At 38.2% G+C, this 21310-nt stretch overlaps 1 protein-coding gene across 1 annotated transcript in view; it reads left to right on the plus strand.

Moving 5' to 3' along the window:
- Nucleotides 1-21310, plus strand: part of CUBN (cubilin) — a 139420-nt gene that overhangs the window by 75264 nt on the left and 42846 nt on the right. The window contains exons 32-47 of the mRNA XM_008492690.2: nt 1030-1186; nt 2151-2267; nt 4395-4505; nt 6269-6397; nt 6667-6799; nt 8903-9108; nt 10400-10581; nt 12001-12190; nt 13222-13419; nt 13714-13860; nt 14713-14903; nt 15157-15340; nt 16701-16875; nt 17869-18047; nt 19548-19757; nt 20051-20191. Of these exons, the coding sequence (XP_008490912.2) occupies nt 1030-1186; nt 2151-2267; nt 4395-4505; nt 6269-6397; nt 6667-6799; nt 8903-9108; nt 10400-10581; nt 12001-12190; nt 13222-13419; nt 13714-13860; nt 14713-14903; nt 15157-15340; nt 16701-16875; nt 17869-18047; nt 19548-19757; nt 20051-20191 (2650 nt within the window). The remainder of the gene's footprint in view (nt 1-1029; nt 1187-2150; nt 2268-4394; nt 4506-6268; nt 6398-6666; nt 6800-8902; nt 9109-10399; nt 10582-12000; nt 12191-13221; nt 13420-13713; nt 13861-14712; nt 14904-15156; nt 15341-16700; nt 16876-17868; nt 18048-19547; nt 19758-20050; nt 20192-21310) is intronic.

A 21310-nucleotide genomic window follows, 5' to 3' on the forward strand; every position in this document is an offset into this window, starting at 1 on the left:
CACGACATCAGTGCTGAAGCAGGAACTGAACTCAGATGTTGCTGCCCAGCAGCCCAAAAGCTCTTCCTCTGTGGGTCATGCAACTGTGCTGATGCCTCCAGTGCTCATCACTTCTGAAACCAGGCTCAAGGGCTCTGAGAGTAACCCATGGCTCCAAACACAGCAGCAACAAATCATGTCTTCTGGAGTGCTAGGAAAGATTAATGGGAGACTGAGACTGTGGCCATTTTCCCCTCTCTGTCATTTCTCTTGTTATAATTTTTATGTTGCTTCAGCTAGAAACTCATTGGTTTTAACTTCACTAACCTCTTCCTCATTGTGAAACGGAGAGGAAGGAAATTAAATTATCAGCTGTGAGGGGAAAAAAGAGAAGGAACGCATTTGTGGTAAAATTAAAAGTGAAGTTAAGTTTTTAAACCTATCTTTACTTTCTTCCCTCTCCCCCCCCTTTTTTTTTTTCTTTACCCTCTGCTTAAATAACACTTCTGTATATTTGTGCAGTTTTAAACCCCAAAGCTATCAAGGCATAGCTACATGGACTCTGATTTCTGTAATGGGTACATGTATCTAAAAACCATAATCCCACTGTCTTCTCTTCTTGTACACAGTCATAGATCCCACTGGCATACTAGTTGCATATTAGGGCCAATTTAGAAGTTTTTACTGAGGCAAGATCTAGGATTTAACTGAATAAAAGCTACATGGAAAATCATGTTGGCCATTAATAGAAAACAATAAAAGTATGGGAATATGTGTATTATTAAAGGAGAGTTGCTTCCATACCAGATACACAAAGAGGAAGATGATTACTTGGTGTGTTTTTTTTATAAAGGCTACAGTTAACTTCAGCTTGAAATAGAGGCATTTTTTTGGAAATGGCCTCAGAATTAAGATAGGCAAGGCATAGTTTGTTTACATGCCCAGATCAGGGTTGTATCAAAATGAGATCAAACATGAGAGCAAATGAAATAAAAATCTCTTCAATTTTCCCCTTGAAACCAATTACATCTGGTGATCTTTCCTTAATAGGTATTTGATGGTCCTAGCAATGAAGCACCACTTCTTAGAAAACTCTGTGGAACACAGCTTCCTCCTCCTATCACATCCTCCAAGAATGTGATGTACATCCGACTGCACTCTGATACAACCATCCAGCACAGAGGCTTCAGTGCTCAATTTACTGAAGGTAATTTCATCATTTACATTAAGGCACATTTATCTAGTCACCAGTTTGCTTGTATTAGATACAGTCTTTTAGCACAGTTGATAGGTGAAATGTTTCTATACATGTAGCTTACCAATGTGTATCTTTAACAAGACTGTTTTTTTTTCAAAATATAGATCATAGAATTTAAAATCTAAGGATTGTCATGTATTCTTTGATTGGGAAAAAAAGTACTTGTTATAGCAAGGCATCTAGCACATATCAGATGCATCTTGTTCCTCCTCCCTAGATGGTTAGCTATTCATAACTGTCCTGGAAAAAATGTGGAACTGGCTATTTCCACAGACCTGGTAAAAAAATAGTATTTCATATGCCTATCCAGACCTGAGGGGTTTATGGTGAGTCAGGATGATTAGAAGTGGAGCGTAGCAGCAATCAGCACTGTTAGCCAGTTGTGCAGTCAGCCCAGCTGTTGCACATGTGCAACATCTCATACAACTACATTTTGGTTGATGTAGCTCATGAGAAGATCATACCATTGCAATGTGATACCATCCTTGGACATTGGAATATTCTGGAGAATTCCTTATGATTTTTTTTCTTCCTAGTTGTCAACTCAGGCAAATTATCAAAGAAACAATTGTATAACTGCACTAGTCTGAAGCCAAGTTATTTTGGCCCCAAGATTGCTCTTCTGGGCTTTGAGGAGCTGATAAAGATGAGGTTCTAAGTCACTCTTCTCTCACACACTAAGGCTTCTCTCAGATGATCAGCCAGGTGCAGCATAACCTGTGGATCCAGGTTAAGAAAGTACACCTGGTGCTGGAAGCGAGTCCTTAAGTCTTTTTGGTAAACTGAATTTTATCCTCATTTCACATTGAAGTAGAATGTTACATTTTATGTATTAGTTTTCACTACAGAATCTAAGATATGAGTTTTGTATATATGAGCATCTATGTGTGTGTGTATATGTTTTGTTGTACAGCATGTGGAAGTTTCATAGAGTCAGATTCAGTTGGGGCAACAATTTCCTCTCCTCTGTATCCTGCCAAATACCCAAACAATCAGAACTGCAGCTGGATTATTCAGGCTCAGGAACCATGTAAGTAAAAACATCTTTTATAGTTAGCTGGGATGACTAACATCCTCATCTTCTTTTCTGTAATAACAATATAAAATTCTCCCATTATTTCTCTAGGAAGTTCTGCATCCTGGTAGTTGGAGAGTGTGGCTCTCTTAATCTGTCCAAAGCCAGATTCCACTGTAAAAGATTTAGTGCACAGGGAGGAAAACACTTTACAACTTTTTCATCTGAGCTGATTTACTGTGACTCAAGTGTTGCAGTTATAAGTGAGACGTTGAACACTATATGAAGTTGGATTTGTTCATGAGAAAATCTTATTTGTTTCTGAATTTTTCAAGCTAGGGTTGTTTTAAATAAAATCTATGCTGTTAACATTTAAAAAAGAAATTAATTAAATAAGGAGAAAAGGTACAGATGAATTTCCATCTCAAATACAAATTTTAAAAATATTGATAAGTTGGTTTATGTGGATAGATGTAATCTCCAATGTTCCTGTCTAATTTTACATCTTATTTTTTATGATTGAACATAACACACCAAGACTTTTCCATCAGTCATTGTTATTACCCTTAGTAGATAATACCCAGTATTACCTTTACATCGTATAAGATTCTTTATGGTTTTTTAAAATTGGGTATTAGTAGCCTGGTAATATAATTTAAAATAAAAGTGTTTGTTTTGTTTTTTTTTAATAGCAATTAGTGAACCTCAGTTACTGATCTGACATTTAGTCACTGTTGTTGAAATCATAGAATGTTCCAACCACATAAGTTTATTTTGCTAAATTATCATACTAAAATCAATTTTCCAAAGAAAACATCAAAACAAAAATCAGGAAAGGGCTTAATCAAAGCTGTTCCTCACCTACACCACATTTATTTCTAAAGAGTCTTTTCCTGGATCCAGGTTGAAAAGTCATACCCAACTGTTGTCTCCCGAGACACCAGGACAAAGCTGTGTAAGAAGTAGCCTGTGTATACAGTGACTTCCTCCACTTTACCACCAGGATCACCACAAACCCCACGTTATAGGTACACGTGGCTGCACCGTGCCAGTTGCACAGCATTGCAGGGCACAGACAGATACAATAGATTTAGCCAATGGCAAACCACAGAGAGTTCCTGCTCTGCTTTTACTGAAGACCAACAAGTCTCCTGCTCTTGTCACCCACTGGGTTTTTGCTTTTTGCTTTGTATCCCCAGGACCCGCATTGATAGCAGGAATTGATTGAGCAGGCAGGACACCAAGGGTGCAGCCGAATGCCAGTCAGTGGCACCCTGCTGAATGCAGTGCCTGGGTCCCTGTCTGTCATTTCAGCTTGTTCTAGCTAATTAACTGTAGCCCACTGAGAAGCAATGTATTTGTGTCAAATTCAGGCTCAGTCAATGTGGGAGAAAACTTTCATCTAAATCACTAGACTCTATCTGACCCACCTGAAGGACTAACTACTGTCTCAGACTGGTCTTGAGGACAGCCTCTCTTCTTCAAGTTGTGACTTAACCTTTTTTCATATTGTACAAACAAGAGCAATACAAGTGTCAAAAGTTCTCTCTGTCGGAAATCCTCTTTTTCAGAACATAGCCTGCAGTACAAGGGTGTGGAAAATCCGATTCTGCACAAATATAGCTAAGGGTAGTTAATGATCCTTTAACCAATCCAGTTGATGTATGTTACAAAATGATGAAAGAAACAGCTCTTGCTAAGCCTGGAGCAGGGCAGCATCAATTCACATTTTGTCTGGGTCTATGGTATAGATCTCAAAGGGACAGAAGGTCATGGATGTATAGAAATGTTTGTTTCTGAATGTGTGTAAAATTTCCATTTCCATTTGCTAACAGCTTCAATTTGAAGTGAAGCTGTTGAGATATTAGGAAACTTTGATTCATATGTATGTATTAAATCTGATGCTTCTCTTGTCAATTGTACTAGAAAGTACTGAAATATTAAGAAATTTACCAGGACCTTTGCAGTAAGGATGAATCACTTCCATCAGATTTGATCGATATGTCAGGAATTAAACTACTTCAAATGTTGTGCTTTATAGGGAGCAAGAAAAAGAAAATAAAAGACTGTATTTATGTTTACATGTAATTCTCTCTGAAATGTCAAACTTCTTTATAAGTTTTTACTCTTTGCTGTTCCCAGTCAACCACGTCACACTCTCATTCACTGACTTTGATATTGAGAACAGACAAAACTGTACAATGGATTTTGTGGAGATTTTGGATGGGAATAACTTGGAGGCTCCTCTGCGAGGTATTGTGCCTTTTCCTTCTTTATTTCATATATAGAGCTACACCCAAGATACGCAGAAGGTTTTCTGTAGGTGTTCTGTTTAACAGTTTTTCTCTGATAAAGGAACCTCATTGGCCGCTCTGGCCTGAGGAGACTAGGAGACCAGGAACAGAGTGTAAGTCTTAAGTGTGAATGGCACAGTCCTTCCAGCCTCTGGTTGTATTCCTACTGACCTGCAGTTTGGAGTTGACTGCATCTGTTTTCCTTCCTTCTTAGCTAAAAATATTGGAAACCAAGCAGTTCATTTTAAACTGAATTCCCAGTTAACTCTGCAGAAACATAATGTAAGCTACACTTAAGCACAGACCCCACTAAACATAGGTGAAGAAAGCTGCAGGTTTCTGGAATCAGAAAATGGATTTTCCTCAAGCCCTGGAAAGCCTGACTTTCTGCTCATTCCTGAATTTTTCTATATCTTTTTCCTGACATCTCTATTCAAGTGGCATCATCTTCACGTGGCAGGAGCAATCTGGAGCAGCAAAATTAATTGCTTATACTGCCAGGAAGCCATGGGAGAGCCTTGGTCTCAAGGTGGTCCTGACTCCCCTCACATCCCAATGGTAGCCTCAAATTCCTTTCTGGGAAGTTTGAAATATTTGTGTCTGATTATGCTCTCCCTTACTCTATCCATTATTCTACTTTTGTGTGTGCTTCCTTGGCAAGAATTGAGCAGCACTGAATTTAAATGGTTTGCAGCTGAGAGCAGAATTAATTTTTTTGTCTTTTACCTTTGGCTTTCATTTGGCAAGAGGATCAGGATACTAGCTGCTTGCTTGCTTGCTTTCTTTCTTTCTTTCTTTCTTTCTTTCTTTCTTTCTTTCTTTCTTTCTCTCTTTCTCTCTTTCTCTCTTTCTCTCTTTCTCTCTTTCTTTCTCTCTTTCTCTCTTTCTCTCTTTCTCTCTTTCTCTCTTTCTTTCTCTCTTTCTTTCTCTCTTTCTTTCTCTCTTTCTCTCTTTCTTTTTTCCCCTTCCTTTCAGATGCCTTTTGGCTGGATAATGATTCGTATTCCTAATCCTCATGTTAAAATAAGTTTCAAGAGAACTGGTCTGTTATTTTTCATTTGTTTTTTTCATCAGAAACCAATTAAGTAGTGAGGTGGGTGTTAGCCTCTTCTCCCCAGTGACTACTGACAGGACAAGAGGTAATGGGTTCAAGTTATGCCAGGAGGAGATTTAGATTAGATATTAGGAAAATATTATTTACCAAGAGTGATGAAGCATTGGAACTGGTTGCCCAGGAGTTGGTGGAGTCACCATCCCTGGAAGTATTCAAAAAACAGACAGATGTGGTGCTTCAGGAGATGATTTAGTGGTTAAGGTGATGTCGGACTGATGGTTGAAGTCGATGATCTTGAAGCTCCTTTCGAACCACCATGATTCTATGGTAAGTGAAATGGAAACTGCTATCATTTATTTGCAGGTATTTTTTGTTTTAATTAATGTAGGCTGTAATTTCTGGACAATGTGAACACAAAGGAGCTCAATGACAGAATAGCCCACAACAAGGGTACCTGGAGTGCACAGAGTCCTTCCTCTATTTAAAGAGTTTCCTACCAGAGTTGAGTTCTGTGCTAATGCAACAGAGTACTTAATTTTTATGTAGATTGAATTGAAAGATGCAATTTTAAGCAACCAATGTTACTCCTGGTTGCTGTCATGCATTAACCCCAGAAGTATTTAATGCTTAACAGTCCTGTATTTTCTTTCTGGCTTATTCTCTTTCAGGCCGTTACTGTGGCACTACCATACCATATCCTATCACTTCTTTTGGTAATGTCTTGGTAGTGAACTTCATCTCAAACAGCAACATTTCTGCCAGGGGCTTCCATGCTACTTATACTGCATCATCATCATGTAAGTCCATATGACAGGTGTTGCTACATTATACCTCCAACTAAAAAGAAAAAGAATGGATCCTGTATGACTTTGTTTCTCTGACATTCCCTCTTTAAAAATCCCCTGTTGCTCTTCCTCTTTTATTGGCTAACATCTCAGCAAGTGCGTCAGCATGCTAAAGAACAACAAGGAGAAATCCTTTCTTCACTAGCAAATGCTTTGTCTTTGTCAGGGTATATCTTTTATGCCATCCTTCTAAAATCTCTGCTATTGCCTTATTGTTGCAGCTTGTGGGGGTACTTTCCACATGGACAGAGGAGCTTTCAACAGCCCTGGCTATCCCGAGGCATATCCACCCAACACTGAGTGTGTTTGGATGATTTTTAGCCCCCCTGGCAATAGGCTTCAGCTGTCTTTCATGTAAGTAAGAGACCTGTTGGAAGGGTGCCCTGTGTTTATTGGGAAGTGTAATTACCAGATGGTAAAGCTGAAACATTTTTTTAGAGTAACTTGGAAAGAGAACATAGCAGTGGTTAATGGCCATTTGCAATCAGTGCTCTCCTGTCTTAGTCACTGCCATATCCTATATTCATGTGCATCACTATATAACTAGGTGGTTTATTGCTGAAGAAGCCTGTTCTTACTCTCTTATTAACAAAAAGAAGAAATATTGTGTTGAGCTGTCTTTTCTCTACAAAGCAAATTCCTACTATTTCCTTACTACCAAATTAATTATAGTAATTTTTTATATAGTTGAGCAATATAAAGGGGCCAGATACTCTACAAATTGTAGGGTTAGAATTACTACTGGAGTCCTCAAAATTTTTCCAGCAATTATAGCAATCTGGGTGCAACAGGGACCATAAAAGTATCTGAAGGAATTTTGTTTTCCCTTCAGCAAAGTAACTTTCCTTTGAAGACTTCTGACAGGAAAGTCATGCGTGATCCACAGAACAATGTGGAGTCCTTTACCAGGGTCGTTAAGTTTTTCTTTACCCATGACATGGGTTTCTGAGCTGCTCCATTTCCTGGCATCAAACAGTGGCTGCTGCCAAGAAAGAGAACACCGACTCATTGCAAAGCTTATCAAGCATCATCAGGAAAAGAAAAGTAATTCTGAACCTGCATTTACAGCTAATCGAGACAGAAGGAAAATTTACCCAGTAACATGCTGGCTTCATAAGGTGCAATTTGTTAAGCAAGTACTGATTCATTAACTCAATAAAAAGAACATTCTATTCCTCCCTTACTCAGTGAAGCAGAGAAAATATGCTACAGCCGGAAAACATTTTCCAAAATATTTTGCTACAAAATAATGAATAGCAACTCTTCAGAACCAAACAGAAATCTAATGTGAAGCAGTGGAACATACATTCAGTTATATAAAGTGACGCTGAGAAGATGTTTTTCTTCAGTTACACATAGCTGAAAGGCAAGATGAAAATGCTGTAAAGCATTGAGTAATTGTGTTAGAAAGCAATATTTATGTCATCTAATTTAATATTACGGGTTTATAAAGTTTTTTTGGCATGAGGCATTTATGTGCCTCAGCTCAGTCTGAAAATAAATGCCTCACTTGCAATTTGATGGTTAACTTTAAATTAGTCTAAACTATATCCAGATGAGTGTTTGGAAGCATTTCACGTCATGTGTACATTGTACACTTATGGATATATTTAGAACTGAAGGGGAGGAGTCATTACCAGAAAACCAGAAAGCATAAATATCTGGGACACTGGTTATAAGGGACACTCTCTAGAATCTCTACTATATATTTGTAGCCTGCTTCTGAAAAGTGTACTGGGTTGGATCAAAGCACTTCACTTATAATAACATAAGATTTTTAGAATATATATAGCATTCATCTAGGTGCAGTCATCTAGAATTTATAATTTGATTACTGAATCCCATTCCTTTCTAAGATAAAAATTGTTTTAGAAGAGTTAATAACACTTCCTAAGATTTTGTGTGCACAGTTCACAGTTGTGTGAAACTCAGGCCAGAAAAGAAGTAATATTTTCTAATTCTGGAGACACTGCTAAGGGATTGCTAAGCTCTGAAATATTAGTTACAAATTAACCTAGAACTCTGGGAATTTTCTCCCCCAAAAGTACACTGAAATACTATACATATAAAGGAACTGCAGATAGATCTGTAAGTCTAAAAGTATTCTCTGCATGTCGATGTGCACCAAATAAACAGTCTGCCTGTTGTTTTTATATCAGGAACTTTCTGTGTTTCATGGTTGTTACTGGAGAACCAAGAAATATTATAGGGAATTGAGAACTCTTAACAATTATAATTTTTTATCATCAAACTGATGTTCTGTCAATAAGGACCTAGAAAGAAGAGAGCTCTGTATCAACAGCATTACCAGGTGATGAGCAGTGACTTCTGGGTTCTGGAGAGTATTGTTGCTGCCCTATTCTAATCTGTTGTAGTAGAAGCTAAGAGGGCGAGGCAAACACTGGGGTATCTACCTGTCATATGCTGGCTAATGCTCTTTTTCTGCTATTGAAACAGAGCCTTTCAGGTGGAAGATAGTAGCAGCTGCACCAAAGATTACCTGGAGATTCGTGAAGGGAACGATACAGGCGAGGTGGCAGGACGATTCTGTGGGAACTCCTTGCCTTCAAATTATACATCTACTGTTGGACATGTCCTGTGGGTCAAATTTGTCTCAGACAGCTCAGGCACTGATGTTGGTTTCAGGGCCACATTCTCTCACTGTAAGTAAATGTTATTTAATTGAAAACTATTGTTCTTTCATGGCACTACCAAAATTATTTCAAAAAGTGAAAGTTTGGCCTTGTAAAGTCTAGTAGAAAATGCTTGTTGATTTCTGCAAGGCTGGGAATTCACTTTAAAATATTTTGTAAAATATCTGTTGAATATAAAAGGATGCTCAAAACATGTCAGAACAGAACTTGTGTGGATGTAAGTGTATTAAGTACAACGTAAAAAACTAGACCTAACAATCTATCTTTTTAAATTATTGTAACAGACAATATTAGCAGACAATATTTTTTCAAATTAATTATATTATGCTTCAAGAAGGAAAAATTCCAAGGGTTACAGAAGATTGAATGTCCTCTATTTCACTTACAGTTTTTCAAGAGTTTATCACCTGGTTTTTACATTCTTCCTTCAGGAGTGCTGGGCTGTGAAGACATGAACAAGAGTCTAATACTGAAAACTTTGATTGCAATCCAAGTTTACCAGTAGCCTGTTAGAGTTAAGAATAACTGACCATGTGTCTTTGCTACCCAAGAGTGAGCAATAGTATTTAATGTTTGTGTTTCCATTTATTAAGCAATTCACGAATTAAGAGGAAAGCATTTCTTTCTCAGCTTTCCATTTTGCTTTTTCAATGCAACAGTGTTCATCTTCTAGTTTGGATCTAGATGCCATCAGCCAGGGAGCAGAATTACAAGAAGAGGAAATTATGCCACTATATAGATCCAGTATTTCAAGGGACCGTTGCAAACATCAGTCTGACTTACTGCATGACCAGACTGCTGAAGCTAGACATCCATGACCATTCTGATTAATCAAGCTAAACTTCAAATAATTTTCCTGACTTTGGAACCTCTGCTACTCATTTTCAAAAATAATTATCAATAGTTCAGAGTTCAAGTGAATCATCACCATTTTTCACCAGAACGCACAAAAGCATTTGAAAAAAATATATTTAATGCTTCTTGGGGAGAAATTAACATGAAGTAGTTAGAGTCAAGGAGCAATTTAGGTGTGCCATCTTCCCACCTCTCCTACATGTAACTCAACACAACTTGAGTGGGGAATTTCCTTCAGATAAGGGCACACTTCATCCCTCACAACAAACAAATAATTAGATGTGCACCCTAGAACTTTCTGAAACACAGATCTGTGCCTTGCAGTGCTGCCTAATCCTAAGTAAATAAAGTCAGACATGCTGAAGCATAATTTCAGACTGGACCCCAATGTGTCTTTTAATCTACGTGAGTTAGAGGCTGTAGTTTTCTCTTTCATGTTTTGCAGTGTATGGAAATGACATCGTGGGAAGCAGAGGACAAATAGCTTCACCACAGTGGCCTAGAAGTTACCCTCACAATTCCAATTACCAGTGGCGAATAAGTGTTAATTCTTCACAAGTCATTCATGGCCATATCCTGCAGATGGATATTGAAAATGATCACAGGTGTCGTTACGACAAATTAAAGGTGATTTTATTGTGAGAGACTATTTTATTTCAATTAACTTTGATAAAAATGATGACTAAGGAAACCTACAAGAGGAATGGGGAGAATTTCCAGGATTTCGTGTGGCTTATTGCTTTTGCTATTAATAGCTGTAGGAAGGGTTACATACTCTTTGGCCCCCTAATAGGTATTTTCAATCTCTAAGTTTGAAACTTATTAAAAAGAATTCCACAATGGTACAAGCCTGAATTTTCAAATCAAATAATTTCAGGTCAGATAGCAGATTGAACTTTGCTCTTTGCTGGTTCAGCTGAGGACAACAGTGACTATAACATCTCAGTGCCTCTAAAAATACGGTTACTTTAAAATCCTACAAGGAACAATCCTCTACTTGCACTTTACTTGCTCTCTGGATCAATAATTTGCTGTTGGCAGTAGGAAGGTACTTCTTTCTTACTGTTAGATTGTTTTTCTTTACCTTGTGATACAGTCTAGCCTTTTTACTAAGCTAAAAAACACAGATGCATGGTGCTAAGCAAAATGGAGTAGTACAGGCAATAACTTCTTTCTTAACTTAGCTAAACTTAACCACTTAGTTAAATAAGTTACATCTCTTCTCGTCTTTCTTTTTAACCAGCTGTTCACTAATTATACTTTTCTTTCATCTTTGGGAAAGAGAAAATCTATACTATTTAAGTATATTCAGTATATTCAATTAATTATTAATTCACTGATACCCAAATTCAATATTAGTTAATGAAATGAGTTTCTTAAATCAGATAGACATTCAGTGGATATCAATCAGCCTAGCCCTTGATCTGGATCAGATCTTCAACCTAATGTTAATGTTTACTTTGTATTACCTGGCTCTATTGGACATTTTTTTACTGAGGGGAAAAGGACAAGAACATATATAGGTTTGGAAACTGACAAAAGAGAGGCATCTTCTAGACAGATAAGAATGTGTCTTATAAATACATAAAATGAAAAATTATTATTGTATACTTAGTTGATGGAATATAAAATATATCTGTTCCTTAAGGGGAAAAAGGAAGGAAAAAAAGAAAAAGAAAACAAATACGTTTTTTTACGGGCAGATTATGTTGGGTTTTTTTCCCCAGCAGCGAACAAGATTGAACCAGTGGACATCTTTAACATGGAGGCCAGTTCATGCCTTCAAAGAGCAGCCCTTGGGGCATAAGCTGATTTTGATGGCTTCTATTCACATCCTTCTTCTGTGAAAGCTTCACAGTTAACCATATATGATAGAAAGAGAGGTTTTCTTCAGTTTTTTCTAGGAGAGATTTCTTTCTTACTGGGATTTGCTGAAAGATCCATCGCTCATTTAAAGAGAGTATTTTGCTCCTTGGAAAGCTACTGTGTAGGGAGCAAATGAAAATTTGTCTGTGTGAGTAACAGGCACAGTTGTCCTCTCTGCAGATTTATGATGGGCCCACCATTCATTCTCGTCGTATTTCAACATATTGTGGTGAAGACTCTGCTTCTTTTGCATCCTCTGGCAGTTCGATGATGATCCAGTTTCAGTCAGATTCATCTGTGAATGGACAAGGCTTTCTTCTGGAATGGTATGCAGTGGATGGTTCAGCTGTTACACACACCATTGCTCGAGGTGGGTTTTCATTGTGTTACACAGTTGAAAGTGATATATCCAGTGATATACAGAGCTTTATTTGAAATACTCCAAACCAGCTTGCACATTTTAATTAAGCCTTTTAATAGCTTTAAAAACAATTTATAGGAACTCTCAGATTTGCAGTCTTACAGTGTTTTGAAAATAAGCATGTTGATAGAAGGGCATTTTTCTTTACACAGGTATTTCATTAAAGCTGAACATTTTATAAACTGTCATGAGAAAGTATCCCTTTTGAAATTCCATTCTTAAATCACTGGCTATTGTGAAACAAAACCTTTCAATATAATGCATCTAATATTCATAAACAAAGAGAATATGCTCAGAATAGTCATATACCTCTGACAAATAGTTCCCAGAAGGAGAGGGAGTATGCTTCTTGTACACTTGATTTTCTCTCAGCAAGTTCAACAAGAGGAGGTTAAGACTAAAGTTAGGACATAGTGCATTGCCTTCTTTCCAAGTCTGAAGGCAGATTTCTTGGATCAAGAATTCCTGCAGCTCTGCAGGACAGTAGCAGTTTGTAATGGGTTTAAGTGTTTTTCAGGATTGGGGCAATATGTAACCAGTTTACTGAGCTACTAAATATAGCAGCAAGGACTTGGTCTTGATCTATACATACATCTGAGATATAAAAGTACTTCAGTTGCAAGAAGCTCTAAAATGTTGATGTATTTTTAGTTATGTATGCACATAACAAACCATAATCTTTCTGATATGCAACATGTTAAACTCTGGTAGATGCTCTAAGGTCTTTTGCTAGGTATTTCTTGTGGTAAAATAAATCACATCATTGTAGCACAGGAAAATCCTTATTGGTCAGGATTTTCAGGTTTTGTACTGCCAGTCCAAACTGAAGTAATGCTTGAAGAAATGTGCTTCTGTGACTACACACATCATCACTGTGCCCCTATTGTGCTCAATTATAGGACTGTCATGTTAAAATCTATAATGGGAATGGTCAGTTTAAAATGAGGATGTATTAATTTTTGCCTCCTTGTATGTGACAGGTGCATGTGGAGGGACTGGAACAGCTGAAGAAACACCTTCATTCCTCTTCTCACCAGGCTGGCCCATGAATTACAGAAATTTTGCTGACTGTGTGTGGCTTATCAGAGCTCCTGGGTCTACTGTGGAGTTGGATATTCTGGCCCTAGACATAGAATCTCACAGCTCATGCAGCTATGACAAGCTTATTATCCAAGATGGTGAGATGCCCATCTTGCCTTACCCTGACAAAATGCAATAGCTGTATCTGGAATTCTTAGGTCCATTGAGCTTGGGCACTCTAAATGGGTATTCTTCCTTTTTGCTGAGACATTTGCTTAGAGAAAATAAAACTTGCAAAGCCTAGCAAAATATTTGGTGGTTTATAAAGATATTTCTCAATCTATAGGGGTTTAAAGATCTTGAAAAGTACCTGCCTGAAAGCGTGAGCCACAGCAGTAAACAAATATGAACTAATTTGGTTTCAACACTAACATATCTTCTTTTGATCTCAGGAGACACTAGTCTTTCTCCAGTCCTGGCTACTTTGTGTGGACGAGAACCTCCTGGCCCAATAAGATCAACTGGAGAGGCAATGTTCATCCACTTCACGTCAGATGCAAGTGTCAGTGGAGCTGGGTTTAATGCCTCTTATCAGAAAAGTAAGATTTGTTTCTCTTCTACCCCAGATAAATGTCTTCCTTGCTGCTGGCAATGGGGTAAGGAAACAAAAGACCTTCATTTTCAACAGGTGCCTACAGTCTACCTAATTAGTCACATAGACAAGTTGTCCACGTCTCATAAATATACATTAATAAAGATCTGACTCCACAAAGGTAAAATTTGCTACTTTCTCAGTGACATAGTGGAACAAATATGATTCAACCAGATAAGTCACTTTTCAGAAGTAAGAAAAGTGTATGCCTAAGTTTATAACAACTCAGCCAAAGAGTGAAAGAATGCCCAACTAAGAGAGGGAAACAAATGACTCAAAGCATAGACAGATGCAGAGAGCTGTGTCAGTTCCAGCAGGAAATTTCAGTGGCACTCCTCCCACATGTACCATGGCATGCTAAGAGGTTCCTGAATGGGTTGAGGCACCGTGAAAGGTGTGATAATAACAACAGGCAGCCAGGGAAAGTTTTTCTGACTGTCAGCTTGTGTAGGTGGAAGTGGTTAAGTCCATGGTTGGAAGCAATGTACTCAGGCAGTGTAACACTATGCTCATGCCATGGGAGGTCCTTGGCATGGCTGCCTGCTTACTCATCTGTTAAGTCTGAGAGCTGAGTCTCACTGTCAAGATGTTTGCTGTGTGTCACCTTACAGCCTCCTATATTGTATGTAGGAGGTCTTTCATTATGTGCATCGCTCTATGCCCTTCTACTCTTCACAACTTGGTCCAGCATCTGCCACAATTTACCTGTCACATCTTCCTTTTAGGAGTTTTTCACTAAATTAATGTGTGAAGAGCTTATGTTAATATTTTTGTCTTTGTTTCAACTCCTTGTTCTCAGGTTGTGGAGGCTTTTTGCACACAGGCAGTGGTGTGATAACAACCCCCAACTACCCTCAAGACTATGCTCCTAATCTGAATTGTTCCTGGCATGTAGTGGTAACCCCTGGATTTATCATTGCTGTCCATTTTGAACAGCCTTTCCAGGTTCAGAGTGAGGATACTTCCTGCAACCTTGGAGATTATGTAGAGGTGAGGTTACTGGCTAGGGTACAAAATCCTTAAAGCTGTTAAAACTATTGAATCTTACAGACTTCAGTGTCAATAAAGAAAGCTAGGTCATCAAGGTGTGGAAACACCTAAGAGAAATACCACAGAGATTATTTCTCTCTCTTATTTATTGCTGTTCATTAATTAGTCACTATGTTATTGTTTTCAATTAAGATGATGTGTGCTCAAAATTTACATTTTGCTTGAGTGACATTAGCAATTTCTCTTCTTCTAGCTGAGGAATGGGTTAGATAATGCTGCTCCACCTTTGGCATCTGGAAGACAGAACGGACGGTTTTGTGGAAGCAGCTCCATCTCTACCATGTACACCACAGACAATCAACTGTTTGTCCACTTCATTTCTGATGGCATAAATGAGGGTCAAGGATTCAAACTGAAATACGAGGCTAAGAGTCTAGGTAAGTCTAGGAAACAAACTTACATTCTGCAACTCAATAGATACAACTTGGGAGTTTGCTCTCTTAAAGGAGGTTCTTACTGTCCCAACCCTGGTAAAATCAGATGCCTGCGAAAATGCACTGTTTCCTTCTTTAGTAAAAGACTTCTGATCCTACTCTCAAATTTCTTCTTTTTAAAGATAGCCAGCTCCATGTCTCAGAACACTGAGATATTAAAATTAAAAAAACCCAAAACTTATTTGAAACCCTTTAGCAGGGTTAATTAGGAAGTTACAGTTAGGAAGAAGTGTTCAAAATTCATGCAGGAAAGGAAAAAAACCTGGAAACATGAACAGAATTTTGAACATACTGTACCCAGTGCAGTCATAAATCTTTGTTCACAAAGCCAAGCCATGAACCCAGTGCAAGTGCTAAATGATGTTAGAAATTATTTAGTCTAGTGTGTCTAGAAAGGTGGTAACATTTCTCCCAAGTTTTATTCTTAGTTGAGAAAATATCAGTGCCTACCAGAGCTAATTACAAAAATAGAGACTCAGGTCCCTGGGATAAATCAGGGATTTGGTATGTGCAGCTCTTCTACTTTATGCCACTTAAGATACCTGGAGACATGTAACTTAACCATGCAAGCTACTCAACTTTTTAAGTGCTTGTTTTCTACCTACTTTCCCTTTCTGCCACAAAGAATCATTCTTAGCATTATTGTGTGGGATTCATCAAAGGAATGGATGAATCTGTACAGTAGTATTTCTAGTACTTCAATTTATAAAACTTGAATAAAATGCTGGTTAAACCAGTATTGCTAGAACATACTGGGGCTACTTTAACAGAAAGTTTTGTGGTCAAAATAAAGAAAAGTTTATAGTACAAAGGACCTGAAAAAATCCTCATATTTGCTCTGACTGGCATTCCTCATACATTAATTATTATCTCAAACAGACATTTCAATTTTTGAAAAGCAGAAGTGGGGAATGAGTCACAGAGGCATTGATGAGTCTGGTTTGCAAGCTTTCTGACTCTCAGGAATTGGGGTAAGGACAAGGCAAGAAAGATTTTTCCTTCTTGGTATAGAAGCAGACCAGGGGAGAACTAATAATTTAATTCAGGGGCCTGAACATTTGAAATTGAGGAAGGTTAGGTAAGCAGGAGGACAGAAAAGCAGGAGGACAGAAACATAGGATTCTACTGCATTAAAATGTTTTATCACAGTGAGCAAATGTAAAGTAAAATGCGTAATTTTTTTAGGTAATTATAGAGCACCAAAAGGAAATTGTGTTGGGATATAGTGATACAGACTCATTTTTTGATGCCTCACCCATTTCCTTAACACATTGGTTTTTATTTGTGATCTTTTCTTTCCCAGCTTGTGGAGGGAATATTTATATCAATGATTTCAACCCCAGTGGATATACATCTTCCCCCAACTATCCAAGCAATTATCCCCCTCATGCTGACTGTATCTGGACCATAAATGCTCCTGAGGGACGTGCAGTTGAACTGCAATTTGAAGATCAGTTTTACATTGAACCTTCACCAAAGTATACATTCACATTTTTCCTGTGTTTCTTCAGAGACTTCGTTCTGATTCTTCTTTCCCTTTTACTTTCTCTAATTCCTCCCAGAGCGTTCTTCCAGATTTGCAATCAAAAGTAGTTAGAAAATTAACAGAGTTAGACAGAAATTAACAGAGAGGAAGCATCCATAGTAGAGAGGTGCTTTCTGTATAATCTGTGCCCTCTCATCCTTTCATATTTAGATTGTCAATCATTTAGAATGATTGATTAGGCTCTTTTAAACCCAATGGATTACCACCATAACACTTTGTCTCCCTTCTCCATTGCCTGTCTGCTGATTGGCAATGAGTCTACATGTTTTGAACCCCCTGCACAAATCATAAAACAGAGCTGGTTTCCAGCTGATGTAAATTCATGGATTTGAGGCTGGACCCTTATACATTAAAGGTGAGCCTCACCTGGAAAACCTCTGAGACTCTGGAAAAAATTATATAGGGTGGAGAATCCCAAAGGTGTCTTTTCACTCTGGCTTCCCAGGACACTTCACCATCCTGAAGGCAAAGTTTCCAGTTAAGATATTTTGGATCTTTCTGTGCCCTCCTTTGTAAATGCCCAGATTTGAATCTTTACTCCCTTCATCTGTTTTATATCTATTTCTTAACTCAACAGCCATCAATGAGACTTAATAGGGAACATCTGCTGCATCTGAATGCTGCCAAAAAACTATTGTAGAGGTGGACACAACTACTTAATCAGTCCTGTTCATACCTCTTTCCAGGACTTGCTTCTGTCAGAACTGATCATAGACTGGTACAGGGATGAATCTTAATGTTTCTAGTGCCTCTTTTGATTCAAGTACTAATTAACTATAATTGATTATGAACTTGATGATTCTATCCTGGTCACTGCATGTGGAAACTGATCTAATTCACTATAGATTCATGGCTTTGTGCACATTACTGAAATTACTTCAAACTACTACTGCTATACTGAACAGAAAATTCTCTCTTCTCCCAGTTGCACTTCCAGTTACCTAGAGCTACGCAACGGTGCTGACTCCACTGCCCCCATCATTGCCAAGCTGTGTGGAGGTTTGATGCCAGGCTCACAGAGATCCTCAGGAGCTGTCATGTACCTGAGGTTCAGGTCTGACAGCAGTGCCACACATGTGGGATTCAATGCTAAATATTCTATCGGTAATGCTTCCATTTATCAGTTTCCCTGATTTTACAGATTTTGCTCTCAAGTGTTAGGCTTTTGTAATAGGACTTAAATCATGCCTATGAGGTGGACTGCTAAGGCATCAGAATCATTATGTGGGTTAACATCAGCATGTTCTGCACCTAGCAAGAGGTGAAAATTATCAACATAGGAATAGGAGTATGCTCCCAGATCTGCAGGAGTGGAAATGAAGAGTGGATAACCTCTTGTAAAGACAATTATCAAAGGGACAGTAGAAAAAGAAGTCAACATGGATAAAATCATGTAACAGGATTTGATTTTCAGCATGCAAAATTAGTGTCACTTTTATGAGTGGGATCCTGAAGGGGAATGCAATGATAAGCTGGGAGCTGTCAGGAGAAGAACAGATTTGGAGGTATCTAAATGTAAATCATTTTATAACAACGGTGCTAGACAAACAAGGGCAGCACAACAATGGACTGAAAAAAAGAACAATCAGCAAGAACCATTGTTTGTCAGCTAGGAAAAGAAATTATTCAAAATTGTTTTTCTCTTAAGATCCAAAAACAGGACTAGAAAGCATTAGCAAACTTTTAAAATTATATAAAAAATTGGCTTTATTCTGATTCAGAAATAGGCTACTTTTTGGTTTTGATAATGTTAATAATTAAAGAAAACTGCAAAGAACAGCATCTGTTAGTATCACTTCTATACGTATGTCTGGAACTGTTGATTTGTCAAAGGCAAAGTATGGACTATACTGCTTTACACAGAATTTTGCTGGTTGTTTTGTATCTCAAACATGCCAATATTGTGTGGTGTTATATTTCAGAATGTGAAAAACTCAAGCAACTGTCAAGAAAAAATTGTTAGTATACACAGCCAGAATTCATATTTATCCATAACAGATTCACAGTATCTCAGCTGTATGTCAGTCACCCTGGAAGAAAACACTAATCACTCAGCAGAGCAGACAGTAAGAACAGAACTGTTATTGCCACAAAAGGATTGTAAATAGCGGGCAAACAGAATACACTGTAAAATTCACTGAATTCCAACTGGGCATATTATTTTCTGTAAGCCTTAGTTTTATGAATTCATGTTCTCAGGTACCACAGAGAAATTAGTTTCAGAGACAGAACATTTAAAAATTTAGATCCTCATTAAGCAAACTAGATTCCTTTAAAATTACATGATACAAGATTTTCTAGTAAATATGGCCATGTGTAGAGATTGGCTATAGGCCCTGAAATCTGTGCGTTTATTCAAATTAATATGAGATATGACAGAGAAGAAGGGATGCTTGCAATGGCAGGGGTTGTGTGAAAAAAAACCCAACACAACATAATGGTTGAACTAGAAGGAGAATGTGAAAGATTTTTAACTGGAAGACAGTTCCTGATTTATTATCATAGTTTCCTAACAAGTCAGTTGTTCCTTAGCTTTAAGTCTTGTTTAGGAGAAAGGTCATCTCTGTGAGGTCCTTCAGTCAACCAGTGTTCTTCCTTTTGCAGCTCCCTGTGGAGGAACAGTGGTAGGACAAACTGGCATCATTGAAAGCATGGGGTATCCAGAGCTTCCATATCAAGACAACTTGCAGTGTGAATGGTTTCTGCAGGGTCCCAGGGGCCACTATCTTACCATCAGACTAGAAGGCCTAGATATTCAAAACTCCTCCGCGTGCACAAATGACTTCCTGGAGATCCGAGAATACAATGCTACTGGTCTGAGAATTTTTTTCAGTGTTTGTCTTCCCTTCCCTGATACTGCTATGAAACCTTACTAGAGGTTTCTGAAAGCATTTGCTGTGTAAAAAAGCCCCCCAAACTGATCCTTTTCAATATGCAGAATTTCTGTCTGCTTCTTTGCTGAAGCAAAGACAAAACCCTATTTTTCATCAATAACTTGATTTTGCTACCTTACTGCTTCCTGTGCACTTAAATTGGAAAGTAGTCTGTGATACAAATCTTTATAACATATTAATATAAACCTGTTTTTCTGTATTTGATTTTTTCAGGAAATTTTTTGGGCAGGTATTGTGGTAATACCCTCCCTGATGCTGTGGACACTTCTGACAGTTTTGCTTATGTCAAGTTTGTCACTGATGGATCAGTCAATGCCCGAGGATTCAGACTGCGCTTCGATTCCAGTAGTGAAGGTTGGATTTCTAAGGCTGCATGTTGCTTTCAGGGGAGCAGCAAATACCACAGATTGTCATTGCACTAATACAGCACACATTGCAGGTCACTTGTTCTTGGAGTGGTGTGTATTTGCTCTTAAATTTAAACTCTGGGGCAAGCATGAATGAACCTGAGCTTTCTGCTCACTAGTCAGCCAGGCTGAAACTTGGAGAGGCAAAGAAGTTTCCTGTTATAGTGAATGTTGCCATCAGTGTCATGTCTCACATTAAAGCAGCCTCACACACTCCAGCAATCAGTCCATGGGTGCCCTAACAGATCCTCCCCTCATAAGGAATATGCATAAAGAAATCCTGTGTTTTTCCTTTATGTTATTCTGTCCCTCTGAGGTGAGTGGTATCAGTAAATGTCCCTAAACCAAATAGGTTTTAACTGATAGATTTGAAGTGGAATCACAGAACTGCAGTGCCTCTGAGGTTGGAAGGGACCTCTGGAGATGAAGTATTCTAAATGCCTCTGCTCAAGCAGAGCCAAGCAGATGAAGCTGTCCAGGACTGTGGCCAGTCAGGTTTTCAATGTCTCCCAGGACAAACACTCCAAAACCTCCCTGGACAGCCCATTCCAGTGTCCAGCAACTCTCATGGTGAAAAACGTTTTCATATGTTCAGATGGAATGTTATGTGTTTCACTTTGTGCTCATTGCATCTTGCCCTGTGCACAATGCCTTCAAAGAGCTGCTCTGATCAGGTCTAAGGATGTAGAGATTCCTGCTTCATATTTCTCTTTTATATTCTATGGTACCCATGTAATGCTAGTCCTGCCAAAATATGGATGCTTTTTTAGAAATACTTGGCAGCAGTAGTCTTGAAAACCTCCTGACAACTCTTAACTCCTTCCACCTCATTTAAAAGCTCAGTTTAATCCTTCATTTTTCTTTGTGTTTGCTTCTGCAATAAAATAACAGAGGAGGAAATAAACTCCAAAAGAATGTTATTCCACTCTGAGGACCACGTGCCACCACAGAAGACAAACTGTATTGGCAAAAGTTTAATGGAGGTGCATACAGAGATTAGACTATTATGCAGGAGTCTGTGAGCACAAGGAAAGGGACTGAGATAAGGGACAGTCATCATGAAGGC

The sequence above is a fragment of the Calypte anna genome, chromosome 2, assembly GCF_003957555.1.
Source record: "Calypte anna isolate BGI_N300 chromosome 2, bCalAnn1_v1.p, whole genome shotgun sequence".
Taxonomy (NCBI): domain Eukaryota; kingdom Metazoa; phylum Chordata; class Aves; order Apodiformes; family Trochilidae; genus Calypte; species Calypte anna.